The following is a 15,211-nucleotide window of genomic DNA, read 5'->3' as shown; positions in this document are numbered from 1 at the left end:
AGAGAGGAACAATGAGGAATAAACGGAGACTCACCTGGCAGACTGCGATACGGTCCGTGACTCAGGGGAAAGCTTACATCCGAGTCCTAGAAAAGTGACAGTGGAAAACGGGTAAGAGCAGTTGTGAAGGTAGACAGACAGATTTGCCGCTTGGTCCTTTGGGAGTGCGGTGGCAGGTGGTGTCTCTTAATACACACGCACACAAACACACACAAACCTAGCACCTTCAAATCTGCACGACAGATGGAGAGAGGATGAAGTGGAAGCTGAGGGGAGAAAGTAGTAATCAGTCAATGGTAGAGAGATAGTTGAAGTCGCAAAATTGGGGGGTTGGGATTGTCTGTGTGTGCTGTCCACGGTTGTTAGTGTGACAACTGAAATACAGATTCACTTTCCTCCTGCTGTCTTGTCACACACACACACAACGTATGAAATGCCTCATTAAGGGCATAAGAAAAGCGGTCTGTCTGGTGAGGCACGATTTTGTCACTACGGTAAGACGTAAAAAGGTTATTGATAGCACTGCAATTGCCAGGAACAACTGTGTGTATCCTGACAAATAAGTACACACATGCTGAATCAGTTTGCGTCTTTAAATTGAAGTGTTCTCGGCGTTGTGCAGCAGGACAAGACACAACATACCTCAGTTCTAAAACCTCAGGTTTTAGAATGGGCAAGTGATATACCAGAATTGAATTGAGAAATGTGAAGGGAAAAAAAATGGATTCATGCTTGTAGCTCATCCCTATCCATCCGGACAAGTTAATCTTTTTTCCCCCATTGAGTAGCATAAAATGCAAACTTGGAAAGTATCATTTCTTTTAACAGTTCAATTAAAGGGCATCTGGTTTTGTGAAGAAAAAAAATTGTATAAGACTTGCAATTGACTGTTCTACTTTGAAGGACAAGCTGAACTTTGCAGCGCTGCAGTTGAATGCTGATGTGCTGCACTTTTATCTGCTTGAAAAAAGAAAGATTAGTTGTCATTGGGAGGGGCAAGTTTCATAACTTTTTCACTGCCAGCCAAGTTACCATTGGCAGTGAATGAGTTAATCAGTTAAAGAACCAATATGTCCTGAAATACATTTTATTTATGTATCTATAAAAACTTCAAATACAATGAAATGGAGTTAAAAAGTCATACTAGTGATCCAAATGATAACAATGTCAGTATTTATTACTAACACACCAAAAGCAGCAAGCTTTGTTTTGATTTATAATATCATTATTAGGTATTTTCTTCACATACAGACACATCCTAAAATTTAAATCTAATCTTCCTTTAATATTTTTTAGATTGCCCAGGTTTTGTGATGTGACATTATATTTACATGAAACACTACAAGGCACGCATCTATTCTTACAATAGGCCTCACGAGCTGTGGTAATCGAAATGTCAGCTCATATAAACGGAAATGAGAAGTAAATCGTTGTTGTTCTTGTCCTGTCCTGTCCTGCCTGGGAGCATCCGTCCTTTATTATTCCATTACACTGCTCTATACTGTATATTGCAGCGCTGAAACCACCCATCAACAAACACTTGAATGTAATCCAAAGTGGATGTCTTGTGTGGCACACACATACGCACATACACGTACACACACACGATGCCATATGGGACTCACTGCAAATTGGATTCGGTGTTTGTGTGTATTGGAATCCCACTCACAAAAACAAAAGGTTTTACATTATTCATCATTCCTAAATTTGTAAAAAAAAATAATAATAATACATTTAAAAAAAACAGTTGGGTTGTTTACATTTTTGGATTTTTTTTTGATAGGAGACAGGTTGAGCAAAAATGAACACCAAATAACAACCTTTTTTTTTTACACCACATTGAAAACATTAGCTATTTCTCTGAATGAGTACTAAATCCTACCCCGTGGCTCCAATTACTATAACACAGCTTCTGGAAAATTGAGTTTCAGCCAAAAAGTCATTTTCATAAATAATCAATCATGTTTTACTGATTAAAATTGTCCATTAGAATGTCAGCGCGATTAATTAAGTCGTAGACCTATTGTGGTTCAAGAGACGAAGGTTTTAGGAAGAAGCCGTTCCCATGAATCAATGTTTCCACTTAAGAGGCCCCGTTTCCTTTTTAGTTGAATCGGGCAGGTTACAGAGTTTAAGTCTTGGGGAAATTAAAGTTGTTAGGTATCTCTAAAGTAAAAAAACAAAAAACTCCAAATTATCCACTGAGCAGTCTATTTTAAAAAGCTTTTGCGCAGTCATGCACTGCCTTGTAAGACAAATCAATCTGTATGATTCCAGAATCCTGCCACACATGCAACAAATCTGACCTTTAAAGACTAAGCAGATTGGTAATTATCTCCTTTGGGGGAAGGCAGGAGCCATAATTGGTTGGCTCATCTGATTTAGAAATCTGAACTCGTTTTACGTTTTTAAGTAATTATCCTCCTCCGCGTTCACTTAGAGGAACATGCTCGGCTGCTTTCTCGCCAATGTGAGTTCTTATTTTCATTAGAATGGAAAAATTCTGATTCCTCGGGCTGTAAGGAACCATAAATCCATTAAGGTTGACCGATGAATCATCCCTAACACACTCGAAAATTATCCAATGACAATGCAGGGCTCATGGTAAAGGCTATTTCACCACTTTATTATTGATTTGAAAAAAAATAAAAATACACACAAAAAAAATGCTATTCAAAAGACATTTTTACCAACAAATTTGTTAATATTTATTGTGTGCTGATGTCTGGTGTATTTGTACAATAGCGGTTTGCTCGAGGGAGTGGTGAAGCCTGCTGTGCGTGGTGATGAGCAGCCGCTCTGTTTCCATAGCAACACCCTAACTCAGTCAGTCTCTATGGCAACTAATAACGGCATTAGCTGATTCAGAAAATGTTCATATCAAAAAGAATGATCGTTCTCACGGATGCCCATTCCAAGATGGCTGAACGTATCTTTTGTAAATATTCTTGTGATAACCCCCCACCCACCTTCGTCAACCATTGTTGTGTTTCCAATCATCAATCAAGATAGTTACCGTTAATGTTCAGACATCAAACCAGTGTTGTGCATTTAGTTCATTTCCAATTGAATAAAAACGGTATAAAAAAGTCAAAGAAAAGACACCATTTCCAAAACTATGCCACGCAAGTAGAAACTATTATCAGGAACTACGCCTCAAGCCACTAGATTCCTTCACTCGTCTCATCCGTCTCCTGCTGAAAACAAGATGAAGGCACATAAAACAATGTGGCGCAACAGAGCAGCAGTACGTCGCAATGAGCAAATCAAAGAGCGCGAGAGGCCGCAGACAAGAGGCAAAATGGCTTCCAGTGTAAAGTAAATAAGTCTAAAGACACTGACGACACTAAATGCGTGTTTGAAGTCGTCGCTAAACAGATGCTAGTTTAATGGAAGTCGTCAAAAGCGGCGAGCCAGCAAGTAATAATGAACTTGGCACGGAAATTAAGGTAATCTGAAACCTACGACCTCATGAAACCTTTTGGATTAAAATAAGAGGGTTAAGCGAGGTTAGGGTTTTCGTTGGCGACACTTGACAACCATGTCGCTCTTACCTACCCAATTCAGCAGCAATTTAGAAATTATTTGATATTCCCCATTGCAATACACTGACATTGTAAGAATCCGTTGCATAATGGAATTTGCTGAGAAATATTTTTGGGACTCCAGAGAGCAATGGTTTGTTAGTTGTGACATTTCAGACAACTCAAGCAGAATTTCACATCAAGTCAAGTCACACAAACGCAGCGACGCTCTGAAGTACACAAGGTCACATGCAAAGCTGAAACATCATTAATATAAGAATTTAAAGGTTGTTTTTTTAATTACCAGTGGTTAGCTTCTTTTGACAAAATTATGACCAACTTCAAACTATTCGCAAAACATAGAAATCCCATTTTATCTGAATGTTTGCCTGACTTTTTTTTTTAATCAAACATTCAACCTCTCTCGAGTAATGAATCAGCACGTTCAAAAGTATTCGAGCCATAATTTGACTGAATATCGCAAAGTGACGCGTCATGTGTTACGTGTGGCACGAGTCGCCAAGTTCGAGTTTGCCAAGAGCAGATGATCCGAGATTAAAGCCGCTTAAGAAAGAAGCACATAAAACGGCACGCTGTAATGGATCTAATGGGTTAAAAATACGTCGACGAGATGTAACAGTAAAAGGATTGACCTGTTAAGAAACATTAAGCTCACGTATTTGGTTTTTGTGCGTGATTTCTCTTTTCTCTATTTGGTTCCGCACACATGTAGCTAGCTAGCTGTCAACACCGATTAGGTAACAAAAAGTGCGACACCTCAAAAGCTCAAAGACTTGTGAATAATTCATCTTCTGAGTCGCTCAAAAAAGATCTTCACTGCGAATCCCAGCAGATCATCAACAGGTTCAGAGCAGTCGTCTTAACGCAAAGCTTCGATGTGACACAGTCAGCGATATGCAAGGCGGTACTGTAACTTCAATTTTGTGAGTAATCTATCATTCTTTCCTCACTACATCTGGAAAAAAAGTGAAGTTTCAGCAGATCTTCAAGGAAATTTGCCTTTCACTTGAATACGTTGCCTGTTTTCTTGTTTAGGAAGGAATATTTTAGGCCTAAATATTTGGACAATGATAAGAGTTGCTTTTACTGCTGTCACGCGCAAAAAGAAAACATAAGCCGATAGTTGACACAAAACCACAGAAACAGATAAAACTGTAGTTTTTATCTGTTTTCCAGCAACATTTTGAAATAAACAAAACAATGTAAGCCACAGAGAGCATGACCGTTTTTAAAGCCTCAAATATATCTTCATCTCGTGTTGACATACAAGCTCTTATCAATGACGGCGTACAAAAAGCTTCGGCCGAGTAACGTGTATCTAAATGCATCCAAAGTACCTCTCTATATCGTCAGAAAGCTTTTAAGAGGTTGCTTTATTCACACAGTGTGTTACCGTGAAAGAAAGGAGTCATTGAAAGCAACTAAACCCCTCAATAGATTTTCTGCAACTTCACCATACAAGCCACAATGCCAATGTAATGTTTTTGGGGGTTTTTTGCCTATGCTAGCATACAAAATTTATCCGAAAATTATTTTCCGGACTATAAGGCGCACCTAAAAACCTAAAATTTTCTCAAAAGCTGACAGTGAGCCTTATAGTCTAGTGCGTCTTATATATGGACCAAATTTCTAAATTTAAACTGGCCCGAAGCATTGTGTCATGAAGACTATGAATCATGAATCAAAAAGACTATGGATCATTATTTTGTGATTATAAAGTAATTTGTTGCATCTGAAGTTGAAACAAAAAAGATCAAATGGATTTGATTTGGATTAAAAATTTGATATGATGCATTATAGTCTGGTGCGCCTTATATAAGGACAAAGTTTTAAAATGGGCCATTCATTGAAGGTGTGCCTTATAGTCCGGTGCGCCTTATAGTCCGGAAAATACGGTAATCTCATCGTATAAAGAGCCACTCTGCGATTCCCATCCCCGAAAAAGAATAGGCTTGTTACGTTTCCCCATTAAAAGAATAAACGTCTCAATCGCTAATCTGCTTGGAATCACAGCAATGTAGTCACACGTGTAGCAAAGTCAATTAGGACAGGCAAGAGTCATCCGATTAAGAGGTAAAGGTTCAACCTTTTTTTTCCACCAAAACTATCACGTTCTGGTGCTTTCTTTTCAAAATAACTAAAGCAGAGGTCTGGAAGTAGATAGAAAATTGCCACAAAGCCCAATAAAGTCCTCACAGCCCTTGAATACTTGTCAAATGGTTTTAAGTCTTATGTGATAAGCATTGCTTGGCTGTTCACCATGAAGTTATCTACCTCATTAGCTACACGGTGAGATGAATAAAAACAACGCTGCATTATAAGAGAAGTGCACCTGTTTCTGCTGGCTGACTGACAGTCCACCTCCTACATCATCCAGCGCCCACGAATCAGGTGGTGATTCATAGGCGCGGATCTTTGCCACTCGGGTATTACCTTGACATTTATACTTTCAACATGCATCTGAAAGCTTGGTGTTGAACAGGGGGGAAAAAAATTAAACATACTTTGGGGGAGGAAGTAGCCTGTAAGTGCAAAGTAGAACATGAAAGTCATTTTTTATGTAATCTTGCTCAGTCATGTCACACCTAATGGCCGTCTGTAAGCACTTTAGTCTGATAACATGCTTTACATTTGATCTTGGAAGAAAAAAAAGCAGAGAGGTGGTCATCCCAAACATCAAGCCCACCCGCCTGCCTCCCTGCCAATGACTCAATACATTGCAACATCATTGTGCATGCATCAGACATTAACAGTGTCTCCATTCACTGCAGCCCAGTGGACACACACAGATAAATCAATAGTCAGTCCCTTTATGGAAATGAGACGTGAATATGGGCTGCATCAATTGCAGGAAAGCTGTACGCTGCGTTCCATTATCCAGCAAGAGCCATTTAGAGCAATCTTTAATGGACCTGCCACGTTTGATTTGAAATCATATTTAAGCATGTGCACTATATGAGATTTTGTCTTTTGTGTGGTCATGCAATCACGAAATGACTCCGCGCATGATGTGTCCCGTCTGGTGCACTGAAGGCTTCCATATAAATATACGGAGGTTTATTTCATTGAGAAACGGGTGTAAGACAGATCCAAGTTCCCGCAGTACGTGCCTCCTTGCGGGTTTAATGAGGTCCAATGCAGAGATTCTTTCAAACCATTCATTACAAATCAACACGCGTGATTAAAGCAAAATGAGCTCCGCACTCAAATCAGCTTTCCGTGAGACATGTTTACTCAACTGGGATTTAAATCAGGCAAAAATATTGAGGAAGAAGGAGAGACCCAGACAGACCCAGCAAGCAAGAATCAGAAACAGATCTCCTGTGGCTTCTCATGCATGAATGCCCGTTTCGCTGATCAAAAGTAATGCAAAAAAAAAAAAAGGCGGAATTGTGTGGTTTTTTTTTTTTTTTTAATTACCTGTTCGGCGCAGCGTCCCCAATGCAACACCGGCTTTGCAGACTACACAGTCACCGCAGACTGCTTGTACCGTAATGACCATATGACTCAGGCCGATGCATTTTTTTTTCTCGAGTTTTTTTTTCACGGCTCATTACCGTAATACCGGCAATACCGCCGCACCTAAACAAGAGGCAGGTTTGTGTCTTAGGATAATTCTAAGATTTGACAAACTAAATAATAACTACATAAAAACAAGAGGCAGGCATTTTGTGGATGTACGGTATGTGACACATTTTATTTGTATCATTAATAACTCATATTCCATTTCAAGAAACCATTACTGCATATAAATTGCTGTACATAGAGTAAGAATCTATCATATAATAGTTGCAAAATATCTATCACTTTTTTAAGTGTATCATGTTTTAAAATTCATAGATCACGGCAGATTAAACATACTTTCCAGTAATATAATTATTTTACGCATATTATGATAAAACATAATTCAGTCTTGATACCCTAAAATAAAAAAATCACAAATAATCATGCATGATTATTTCACAGATTCACTTAAAATATTAATTTATTCACGTTTTATATTTTCTAGCATATTCAATTTAATATTTATTGTTCAATCATCATGTGTTAAACCTCCTAATTGTATTTAAAAAGATGTTTTTTTTCCTTTCAACAAGTGCTGAGACAGAAACAGCAATCTAAATATCAGTAACTTCAGTGAATAGACTATTATGTTCAACTGCAGGCCGCAACCAGCTCATTTGTTTCCGTGCCAACACTTGGATTTGAGAGCCCTATAAAAAATCATCAGCTTTTGCCTAAACATTGATTGACCGATACACATGTTGAGTGTTGTACAAAATACGTACACTGTACTGGTAGTGTAAGTGATGCGCAAACCAATGTAGAAATCTATTGGAAATACCAGTGTGAAATAGTTCAAGAAATGATAATGTACACAAAAAGAGAAGACGACACATTGAGAAATTCCCGTCGCGGTGACCCAAAAGTAAGTCCGAAGTCTTGCCCCAGGTAAGGCGATGCCGTTCTTCGCCACACTTCTCATGTGACCTCGCAGGTATCGAACGGTGATACAGCTGGTAATGATCATAAACCACAAAATGATACACAGGTAGCTCCAAGTAATGACGAAACTAATTTCTCTGACGAGGAAAATGTCATCACTGAAGGGAATCACTGTGCTGTTGACGGAAGAGAGCAGCAGAGGCCCGATAGTTAGAGCAACGGCAGTCTCGAAGGCCCAGTTGTAGACTAAAATCACAAAATCAAGAAAAGCAACCACCCAAATTGCGACCATGATGTTTCTCTTCAGCCAAATAAGCAAAGCGCATCGTGTGGGAACTATCCGGAGGAAAAAGTAGAAGTTGAGCCAAACGTAGGAGGTCATGCTGATCCGTACAAAGGACTGCATTATCAGCCACAGCAAAAAAGATGCTGTGAAGGTCAGATAATCATCCAAGGTGAAGAACAGCGTTAAAAAGACTGTATACAAAATGGCGCAGCACATGACATATTCCAAGAGTATCTTCAAAGGCAGCTTGAGTCGTTTGTTGTTGTCGCCTTGTGGTTTGACCAAGAAAAATAAAAAGAAAACATTCACAGCAAAGCTGAAAAGAACCAGCGGGCCGTTGATTAAAAAGAATGCCAGCCTACTGATATCAATGGCTTCATCCATTGTTAACTTTAAAAATGACTCAAGCAAATGGAGGAGTTCTTCAACACAGCTTTTGATAGATGGCTTGACAGGGAAAGTAGGGGACTGGTGTTAATATGCGTTTGCATAATGGGCTGCCCCGTCGGAAGAACTATTAATGATGCGTTGCCTGCACAGAGAGAAAGTTGACCCGGTGACAACGACAAAAGAAAAACATTTTCAAACCACACCACGAAAACTCCCTCTCCAATCAATTTTATCATGTTTGTCTGAATAGTCCACACAAGCCACCAGTCGAGAGACGGACATCTGTGTGATGTTTTTATTTAAATTAACACATCCGACTAAAACGCCAGAATATAGAGAATATAAATTGCATCATAATAATAGCTTTACATCCCAACACTTAACACAAATACTACCAGAATAAAAAACATGAACTCCTGTCACACGCAACGCATACATACTTAAAGCCACAGGTTTTATCTTTCAGTGTATTTGATTGAAATTTCCACACATGTCCTGCACTTGGATAATCAGAATAAATAAAGGCTGGTATTAGTTTTCAGTTTCTCCAAACTGAACTTTAGTGGGTTTTAATCAGTGTCAATCCACGGAAGCTTCATCAGTAGACTTGGATGAAATGGCAACAGCACCAAACAAATGTTTTTGCATTGAAGGAAATGAGCTCAACCCATGCAAAGGCACTGAAATGGGCCGAGAAGATGTTTCGAGCCACATTTAACTTGCAAAAATTGTGCACTTACGTCCTATGAAGTCACACATGGTCAGGTGATTTTTTTTTATTTGTCTGCTTCTGAGTCTCGGTGAGAATTGTTTGTTTAAAAGTAGTCTCTGCGGCGTGAATCGTCACTTATGAAGGACGGGTTCCATTGGGCGGGGTAGATACACGAGTGGCGAGATCCCGGAAGACCTGTGAATGGGTACAAACCGTTTCTCTCCAGGTCAGAGTTGCGCAACGCCGGCTGCAGGAAAATGCAGAGTTGTGCTTTAGTTTGGCCTTTTGGATTAAGACAGTCGATAGTGGAAAAAATTCGTACCGAATAGTAAATGTCAGTCATCTGCAGCAGGTTCTTGGTGCTGCCGTTTTCTTGCATCTCGATGGTCTCCCGTCCCCACTCCATGGAGATGCGGTTGCTCTTGGGGAAGTCGGTGTATGGAGACATTTGGAGGTCTCCGTTCTTGAAGATGATCTTGTTGAGGTCATTTTTGTCTCTCCTGGTGGTTGAGACACAAGTTCAAGCGTGACATAGTTTTCCTTCTTATAGTATTTTATTTAACAAGAGAGAGCTTACTTGCAGCAAGTGACAATAAGCACAATGATGAGGATAAGGAGTAAGGCGCCCCCTGCTGGCGATACAACCACAGCAATCAGCTTGTAAACTGCAAAGACAAAATGAAGCATAATAAGCATGTGCAAAGATTCTCTTCGCACGTTACTTGATTTATTTCAATGGGAACGATCATCTCGTGAATCTTAACGCCACTTACAATTCCCACAGTTGAATCCTCCAAATCCAAACATGCACCTGGAAAGAGGTCACCGTGAGAATGTGACCTTAAATCCGGAGTACACAAGTACAACAAATGCAAACTTACGGGACACAGGTGCCATTTTCCAGCTTGTAGCCATCCCCGCATTCTAGAAAAAGACAAAATACAATTTGCGTTTTTTACTGGTCCTTTCTCACAGACTACGAAAAAAAAAAACTAAAAGAAAAAGCTTACCTAAGCAGGATAGGTCATCAAGGTTGTGCTTGTAATAACCTGGTAGACATTGGCATTGGGCGGTGCCGCTGATATCGGTGCAGGTGGAGCGCTCTGGGTTGCACTGAAATCTCTGGGCCATACAGAGACTCTCCTCTAAAAGAAATTAGTGGGAGAAGACATGAGGATAAAGAAAAAAAGCGCCCACTAGCGGTAGAATACAATATTTTCAGTTTGGATGTGATACAAGTTGGTCGTGATGACCAGAGAATTTTTTTTCCCCACCTACCGTGATAAGTGAGTCTGTGGTGCAGCACCACGTGGCAGTGAGACTGTAAAGAGCTGCAGTTTTTTAGAAACATCTGGATGCTGTTGTAGACCTCCACACTGGACACATTGGAGGACTTGGCGAACATGTTGACGGCTGATATATGAACGCCATCCAGGTCCCTATAAGGAGGAGATATTTGTATGAGTCTGTGTTATTTTGTTAGCAGATTTTAAAAAATGAAATTTGTCATTTGGGTTTAAAAGTAACTTTATGAACTCACTTTTTGCTGAGAGTGGAGCGGCTGTAACCACTGAGGTGGGACAAGGAGGCGTTTAGCTGAGTCGGAGAGAGGACATCAGTGAGTAAAACTGAAAGGCATTTTCATCACAATTGCAAGACTCAAGAATATATTTCTCACCAGCTGTATGATCTCCCTCTGGATTTCATGCATGGCAGCGCTCTTGAAGATACTCGAGTCATGTGACATTTTGTTTACACTGAATGTTCCCAAAAAGGTCTTTGCTGTCAAGGGATGACGCAACGACATTTAACAAAACAGAATTTTGCAATTTTTTATTTTTTTTTATGTTACCTTTTGTGCACGTGCGTCCATCCTCCAGGTCAAAGCCCAGCGGACACTCACAATTGAAGGAACCCCTGGTGTTCACACATGTGGAGCCAACGGGGCAAGGGTCCTTCTCACACTCGTCCATATCTGCACACACAATAAATTTGGGTTATTTAGCAAATCTGCATCGAGGTTGGTAGTTATTTTGTAATCCAAATCTAGAACAACACATTTTGAAGAGTCGAATGGAAAAGAGCAAATGAATTAATAACAAGCTCTTATTGGAAAGATATATTTATATAACAAGAATTTTGTGGAACCTCACCCTGGTTGCAAGTGGGGCCCGTCCAGGCTTGTTGACACGTGCAAGTGAACTGACGCCCTTCATAGCTTCTGCAAGTTCCTCCGTTCCAACATGGGTTAGACAGGCAGGGGTCCCCTGCTGGTCATGGAGGATAAAGGAATTAGTATTTGGCAGCTTGGTAAATTATATTATAATAAGCCTGACAGTCAGAAACTGTTCAGTACTCACTTGTTGGAGCTGCCTTAGTGGGTTGGACATGAACGGGTGTTGTTAGCGTCACCCTCTTTGTGGTCACTCGGTCTGTTTGTTTGCGGGTGGTGTGCGGAGCCTCCGTGCTTCTTGTTGGGGTGTTGAGGGTGTGAGGAGCAGTGCTTGGTTGGTTTCGGGTCGGGGTGGAGACGACCAGCGTGCGCGCGCTAGTTTCCTGCTTTGGGGTGGTGACGTCGGCGGGCTCGGCGGGCTCGGCGGTCACCGTCGGCGATGAGGGGGCTTGGTTGGTGCTGGGGAGGGAAGCGGTCGGTGTTGCAGAGGTCTGCTGAGTCAACGTGGGGGCATTTGTTGCGGAGGTCGTGGGAGGGATGGTGGGCTGGGTTGGAGAGTCGGGAGTGGAGATAACGGACGTCCTGCTGAGCTTGAAAGATGAGGTGGCGAGGAGTGGAAAGCTGCTGGTAGACACCATTGAGGTACTCGCGGCCTTGTTTGTTAGTTCAGATCTGTTGGGAGAAAACAGTAAAAATGATGCCATTGTGGATTCATGGAGAAGAAACACTTTATTACCTTTCAGTGACTGCTGTGGCCGTGATGAAGACCTCAGTTGTCTCCGTGCGAGAGTCATACTGATTAGTCGGGCTACTAATCAGTGGGGGCACTGTGGTGAAACTAAATCCCAGTTTTTCCTCCTCGCTCTTAGATGAACTCTCCTCTGTGCTCTGGCTGAGGCTGTGAGTGCTGAAGCTAACGGTCCTAGTAGAAGATTCAGCAGAGGGTTCCACTGTGGGTTCCTGGTAGGACACAAGAGTGGGGCTCCTTACAGGTGGGACGACTGGAGGTGTGGATGAGAAGGATTCATCCAATTGGTCAGTGCTGGACATCCTGGATGTGGAATCTAAAGTCACCTCTGATGTCAGAGGGTGGTGATGTTCAGTCGCATTCGGAGGGCTAACAAGAGTTTGCGTTCCTGTGGACGTCTCAGGAAATGACGATTGAGTGAGAGTGCTGTCTCTGGCTTCTTCGTTCCTGGTGGACGGGGAACTGTGAATGTAGTCTTCAGTCTCTGTTCCCCCTGGTGATGGAACACTCCAAGTGGAGGGGGGTTGGTGGGAGCTGGAGCTCTCGGTAAAGGCTGAGGAGGAGGAGATGTTGTCAGAGGAAGAGGAGGTGACAGACAACAGAGTCCGCTCCCCTGCCCGGCTGATGGTGGTCGAGATGAAAATGCTGTCTGTGAGGACTTGAGACTGGGAGGACACAGCATCTCCTAAACGGAGATGCGAAACCGGACTGTCCTGCGGCAAGCTGGAGTCCTCTGTGGATCTCCAGGACAACATCGTTTTGTCGGACACAACGGCGGAGACATCAGGCAGGTTTAGGGTTTGTAAGGCATCATTCCAGTTTCTCCTGCTACTGCTGGCCTCAGAGGAGGTGCCGACATGGGATGACGTGAACAACTCAGTGGAGCCACTGACGGTCTCCAGTGACCTGGTAGTTGGTTCTCGTAGAGTTTGTGTTTGCTCAGTGCCTGAGGAAAAACAAAACAGCATTGCTATTCGGAGAAGGGATTTCATATTATTATCACTAAAAGAATTATGATGTCACACTACAGAGATTTTGTTCTGATTTTATAAGCAAAAGTATATTCTCTAGATTTTCGCAGCAACAACATAGGTGCAGTTCTACAAATCGTCACTAGGGAGCGGTGAGGGAAACCGCATCCATCCACAATGATGCTGTGTGAAGTTTCACTGCTGCAGAGCAGAGGCAACAATTCTGGGTGGAGAACAATTGGTAGGCGGGCTTATCTACTCGAACAAAGGCTTGAAGGCCTAAATATGGCGGCCAATGTCCCCGCTGGGGATCGGTGGCTTCCTTCCTAAAGCTGAGTGAGCACAAGGCAGAAGACTATCACTCGTGGATTTGGGTTTCACAGTTCAAAGAATTACTTTTAAACCCACTAACCACTGGAATTGGGAGCTGAGTTCCTTTCTTTGACACAATGCCAAAACCAAAACAATATTTTAGATGCTGATGTTGATTTGGGGCAGGCTGTTGTCAGAAAGCAATTGTAAATTGTGTTTGCATGTCATGTTATTGTTGGTACTGTCATTGTGAGTCCTGGAATTTAAGAAATTTACTGCAAATACATAAAAAGTAAACATGCTCTTCAAGTTGATGTCTGGGTGTGTACAAATTCTCAAGCACATGTGATCATGGCAAGCTAGCAAACTTAAATAATATATATGTACTGTAGAACAGACTAAAGTAGCATTGAGTTAGAGTATTGAGAGAGCATATGTTGGACACATGGTGATGGCAAGATCTATTCTATTGTATTCCTTCCAATAACTACTGAATCATTGAGGATTTAAATCGTCACAAAGAAAGCAAGAAAGGCATTTATGTCAGGAATGTAACTGAGAAACAAACGATCAAATAATTTTGTTTTTAACGGCTTTATTGAAGTCCATCCATCTATCCCCATCCCTTTTATCAAAACTCATACTTAGTTCATGACAATCAACGTTACAGCTACCTTATATTCTTTGACAGCGGACCAATTTGACCCGCAACATGACAGGAGGGTAAACTGAATCATTATTGTAATGATGTCTTTTGCTATATTTAAGAGCAGTGTTAATGATCAAACTGTGCATATTGTTGTAGCTGCTTGCATTTATAAATCATGTTTTTATGAACACTTAGGCTGACTATGTTTCTGTATTTTAATAGTGGTCTTTGTGGTGGTGCTTGGCATTAAGAATTTAAGAACCACTAAGTACTAAGATGCACTCTAATTGTCAAGATCAAATGAAGTAATGTAATAATATAATGAGCTATTGAGATTTTATTTCTAGAATACTAGTGCGCGCGAGATTTGCAGTACAGATTGAGGCTGCAAAGAATGTCACGTAGGCCACAGAGTGAGCGACGCATCTTACCCGCAGAGCTTGTGAGCAGCAGCAGGTCCTTTTGGGATGAGGCTGATGAACTCTCACTGGTGGGAGAAGTGGAAGTGAACTCGTAGTCCGCGTTGCTCGCCTCATTGGTGCTACTTGAGGAATAAAAGACGCTCGTCTCCGCATACGGGCTGCTGTTAACGGGGCTCTCTGCCCCGATGGGCTGCGGTAGACTGAACGCAAGCCCCCACAGGAACAAGGCGAGGACGGGCTCCGGCGACCACGTTTTCATAATTTCAAAGAAGCCAGGCCAGCGCGGTGGTCGCTGAAATCGAGGAAAGACAGACCCGCGGGTCTCCCGGGGAAGGAGGGCATGGAGGGGCAGAGGAAGCCTCGCCTTTTAGGGAACTTCCATAGCCCGTGGTAGAGATCGGCCTTATGTCCGGTCCGATCGGCGGGGGAACCGAACCGGGGCGAGGCGACAGCAGCCTGTTATCACTGAGTAAGCGGGAGCAGCGGGCTCCTCCTCCTCCTTTACTCGGCGCACACACAGGCGCGCTCTAACTCACGCGCATCCGATTGTAAACATC

General features: G+C 41.9%; 3 protein-coding genes across 10 annotated transcripts in view; all 3 read right to left on the bottom strand.

Moving 5' to 3' along the window:
- Positions 1-7,073, bottom strand: part of map2 (microtubule-associated protein 2) — a 31,289-nt gene extending 24,216 nt beyond the window's left edge. For 5 of the 7 annotated variants that reach the window (XM_049728061.2, XM_049728063.2, XM_049728064.2 and 2 more), the window contains exons 1-2: positions 6,966-7,073; positions 35-86 (exon numbers count right to left, since the gene is read on the bottom strand). The gene's annotated coding sequence lies outside the window, so the exon portion shown is untranslated. The remainder of the gene's footprint in view (positions 1-34; positions 87-6,965) is intronic. The other 2 variants (XM_049728066.2, XM_049728067.2) reach the window with 1 other exon arrangement.
- Positions 7,074-7,228: 155 nt separating this feature from the next.
- Positions 7,229-8,806, bottom strand: LOC125973680 (uncharacterized). Its single transcript, XM_049728131.1, has one exon. It carries the CDS (start codon positions 8,659-8,661, stop codon positions 7,723-7,725), a length of 939 nt encoding a protein of 312 aa, XP_049584088.1. The 5' UTR covers positions 8,662-8,806; the 3' UTR covers positions 7,229-7,722.
- Positions 8,807-8,948: 142 nt separating this feature from the next.
- heg1 (heart development protein with EGF-like domains 1) lies at positions 8,949-15,119 on the bottom strand. Of its 2 annotated transcripts, none has more exons than XM_049728083.2 (14): positions 14,664-15,119; positions 12,289-13,246; positions 11,740-12,224; positions 11,533-11,646; positions 11,232-11,354; positions 11,058-11,161; positions 10,920-10,975; positions 10,658-10,818; positions 10,390-10,524; positions 10,261-10,303; positions 10,153-10,190; positions 9,957-10,044; positions 9,702-9,879; positions 8,949-9,626 (listed from the first exon to the last, which is right to left on the bottom strand). In XM_049728083.2, the coding sequence occupies exons 1-14, from the start codon at positions 14,911-14,913 to the stop codon at positions 9,483-9,485; spliced, it is 2,877 nt and encodes a 958-aa protein (XP_049584040.1). In that variant the 5' UTR covers positions 14,914-15,119; the 3' UTR covers positions 8,949-9,482. The 2 variants fall into 2 exon arrangements, with proteins under 2 accessions (XP_049584040.1, XP_049584039.1); XM_049728082.1 differs by having other exon boundaries at positions 11,533-11,649; positions 14,664-15,118.
- Positions 15,120-15,211: the final 92 nt, after the last annotated feature.

Source organism: Syngnathus scovelli, chromosome 8, assembly GCF_024217435.2.
Source record: "Syngnathus scovelli strain Florida chromosome 8, RoL_Ssco_1.2, whole genome shotgun sequence".
Classification (NCBI taxonomy): domain Eukaryota; kingdom Metazoa; phylum Chordata; class Actinopteri; order Syngnathiformes; family Syngnathidae; genus Syngnathus; species Syngnathus scovelli.
Note: the sequence above shows the minus strand (reverse complement) of the source record. Positions and strands in the feature narration are given on the sequence as shown.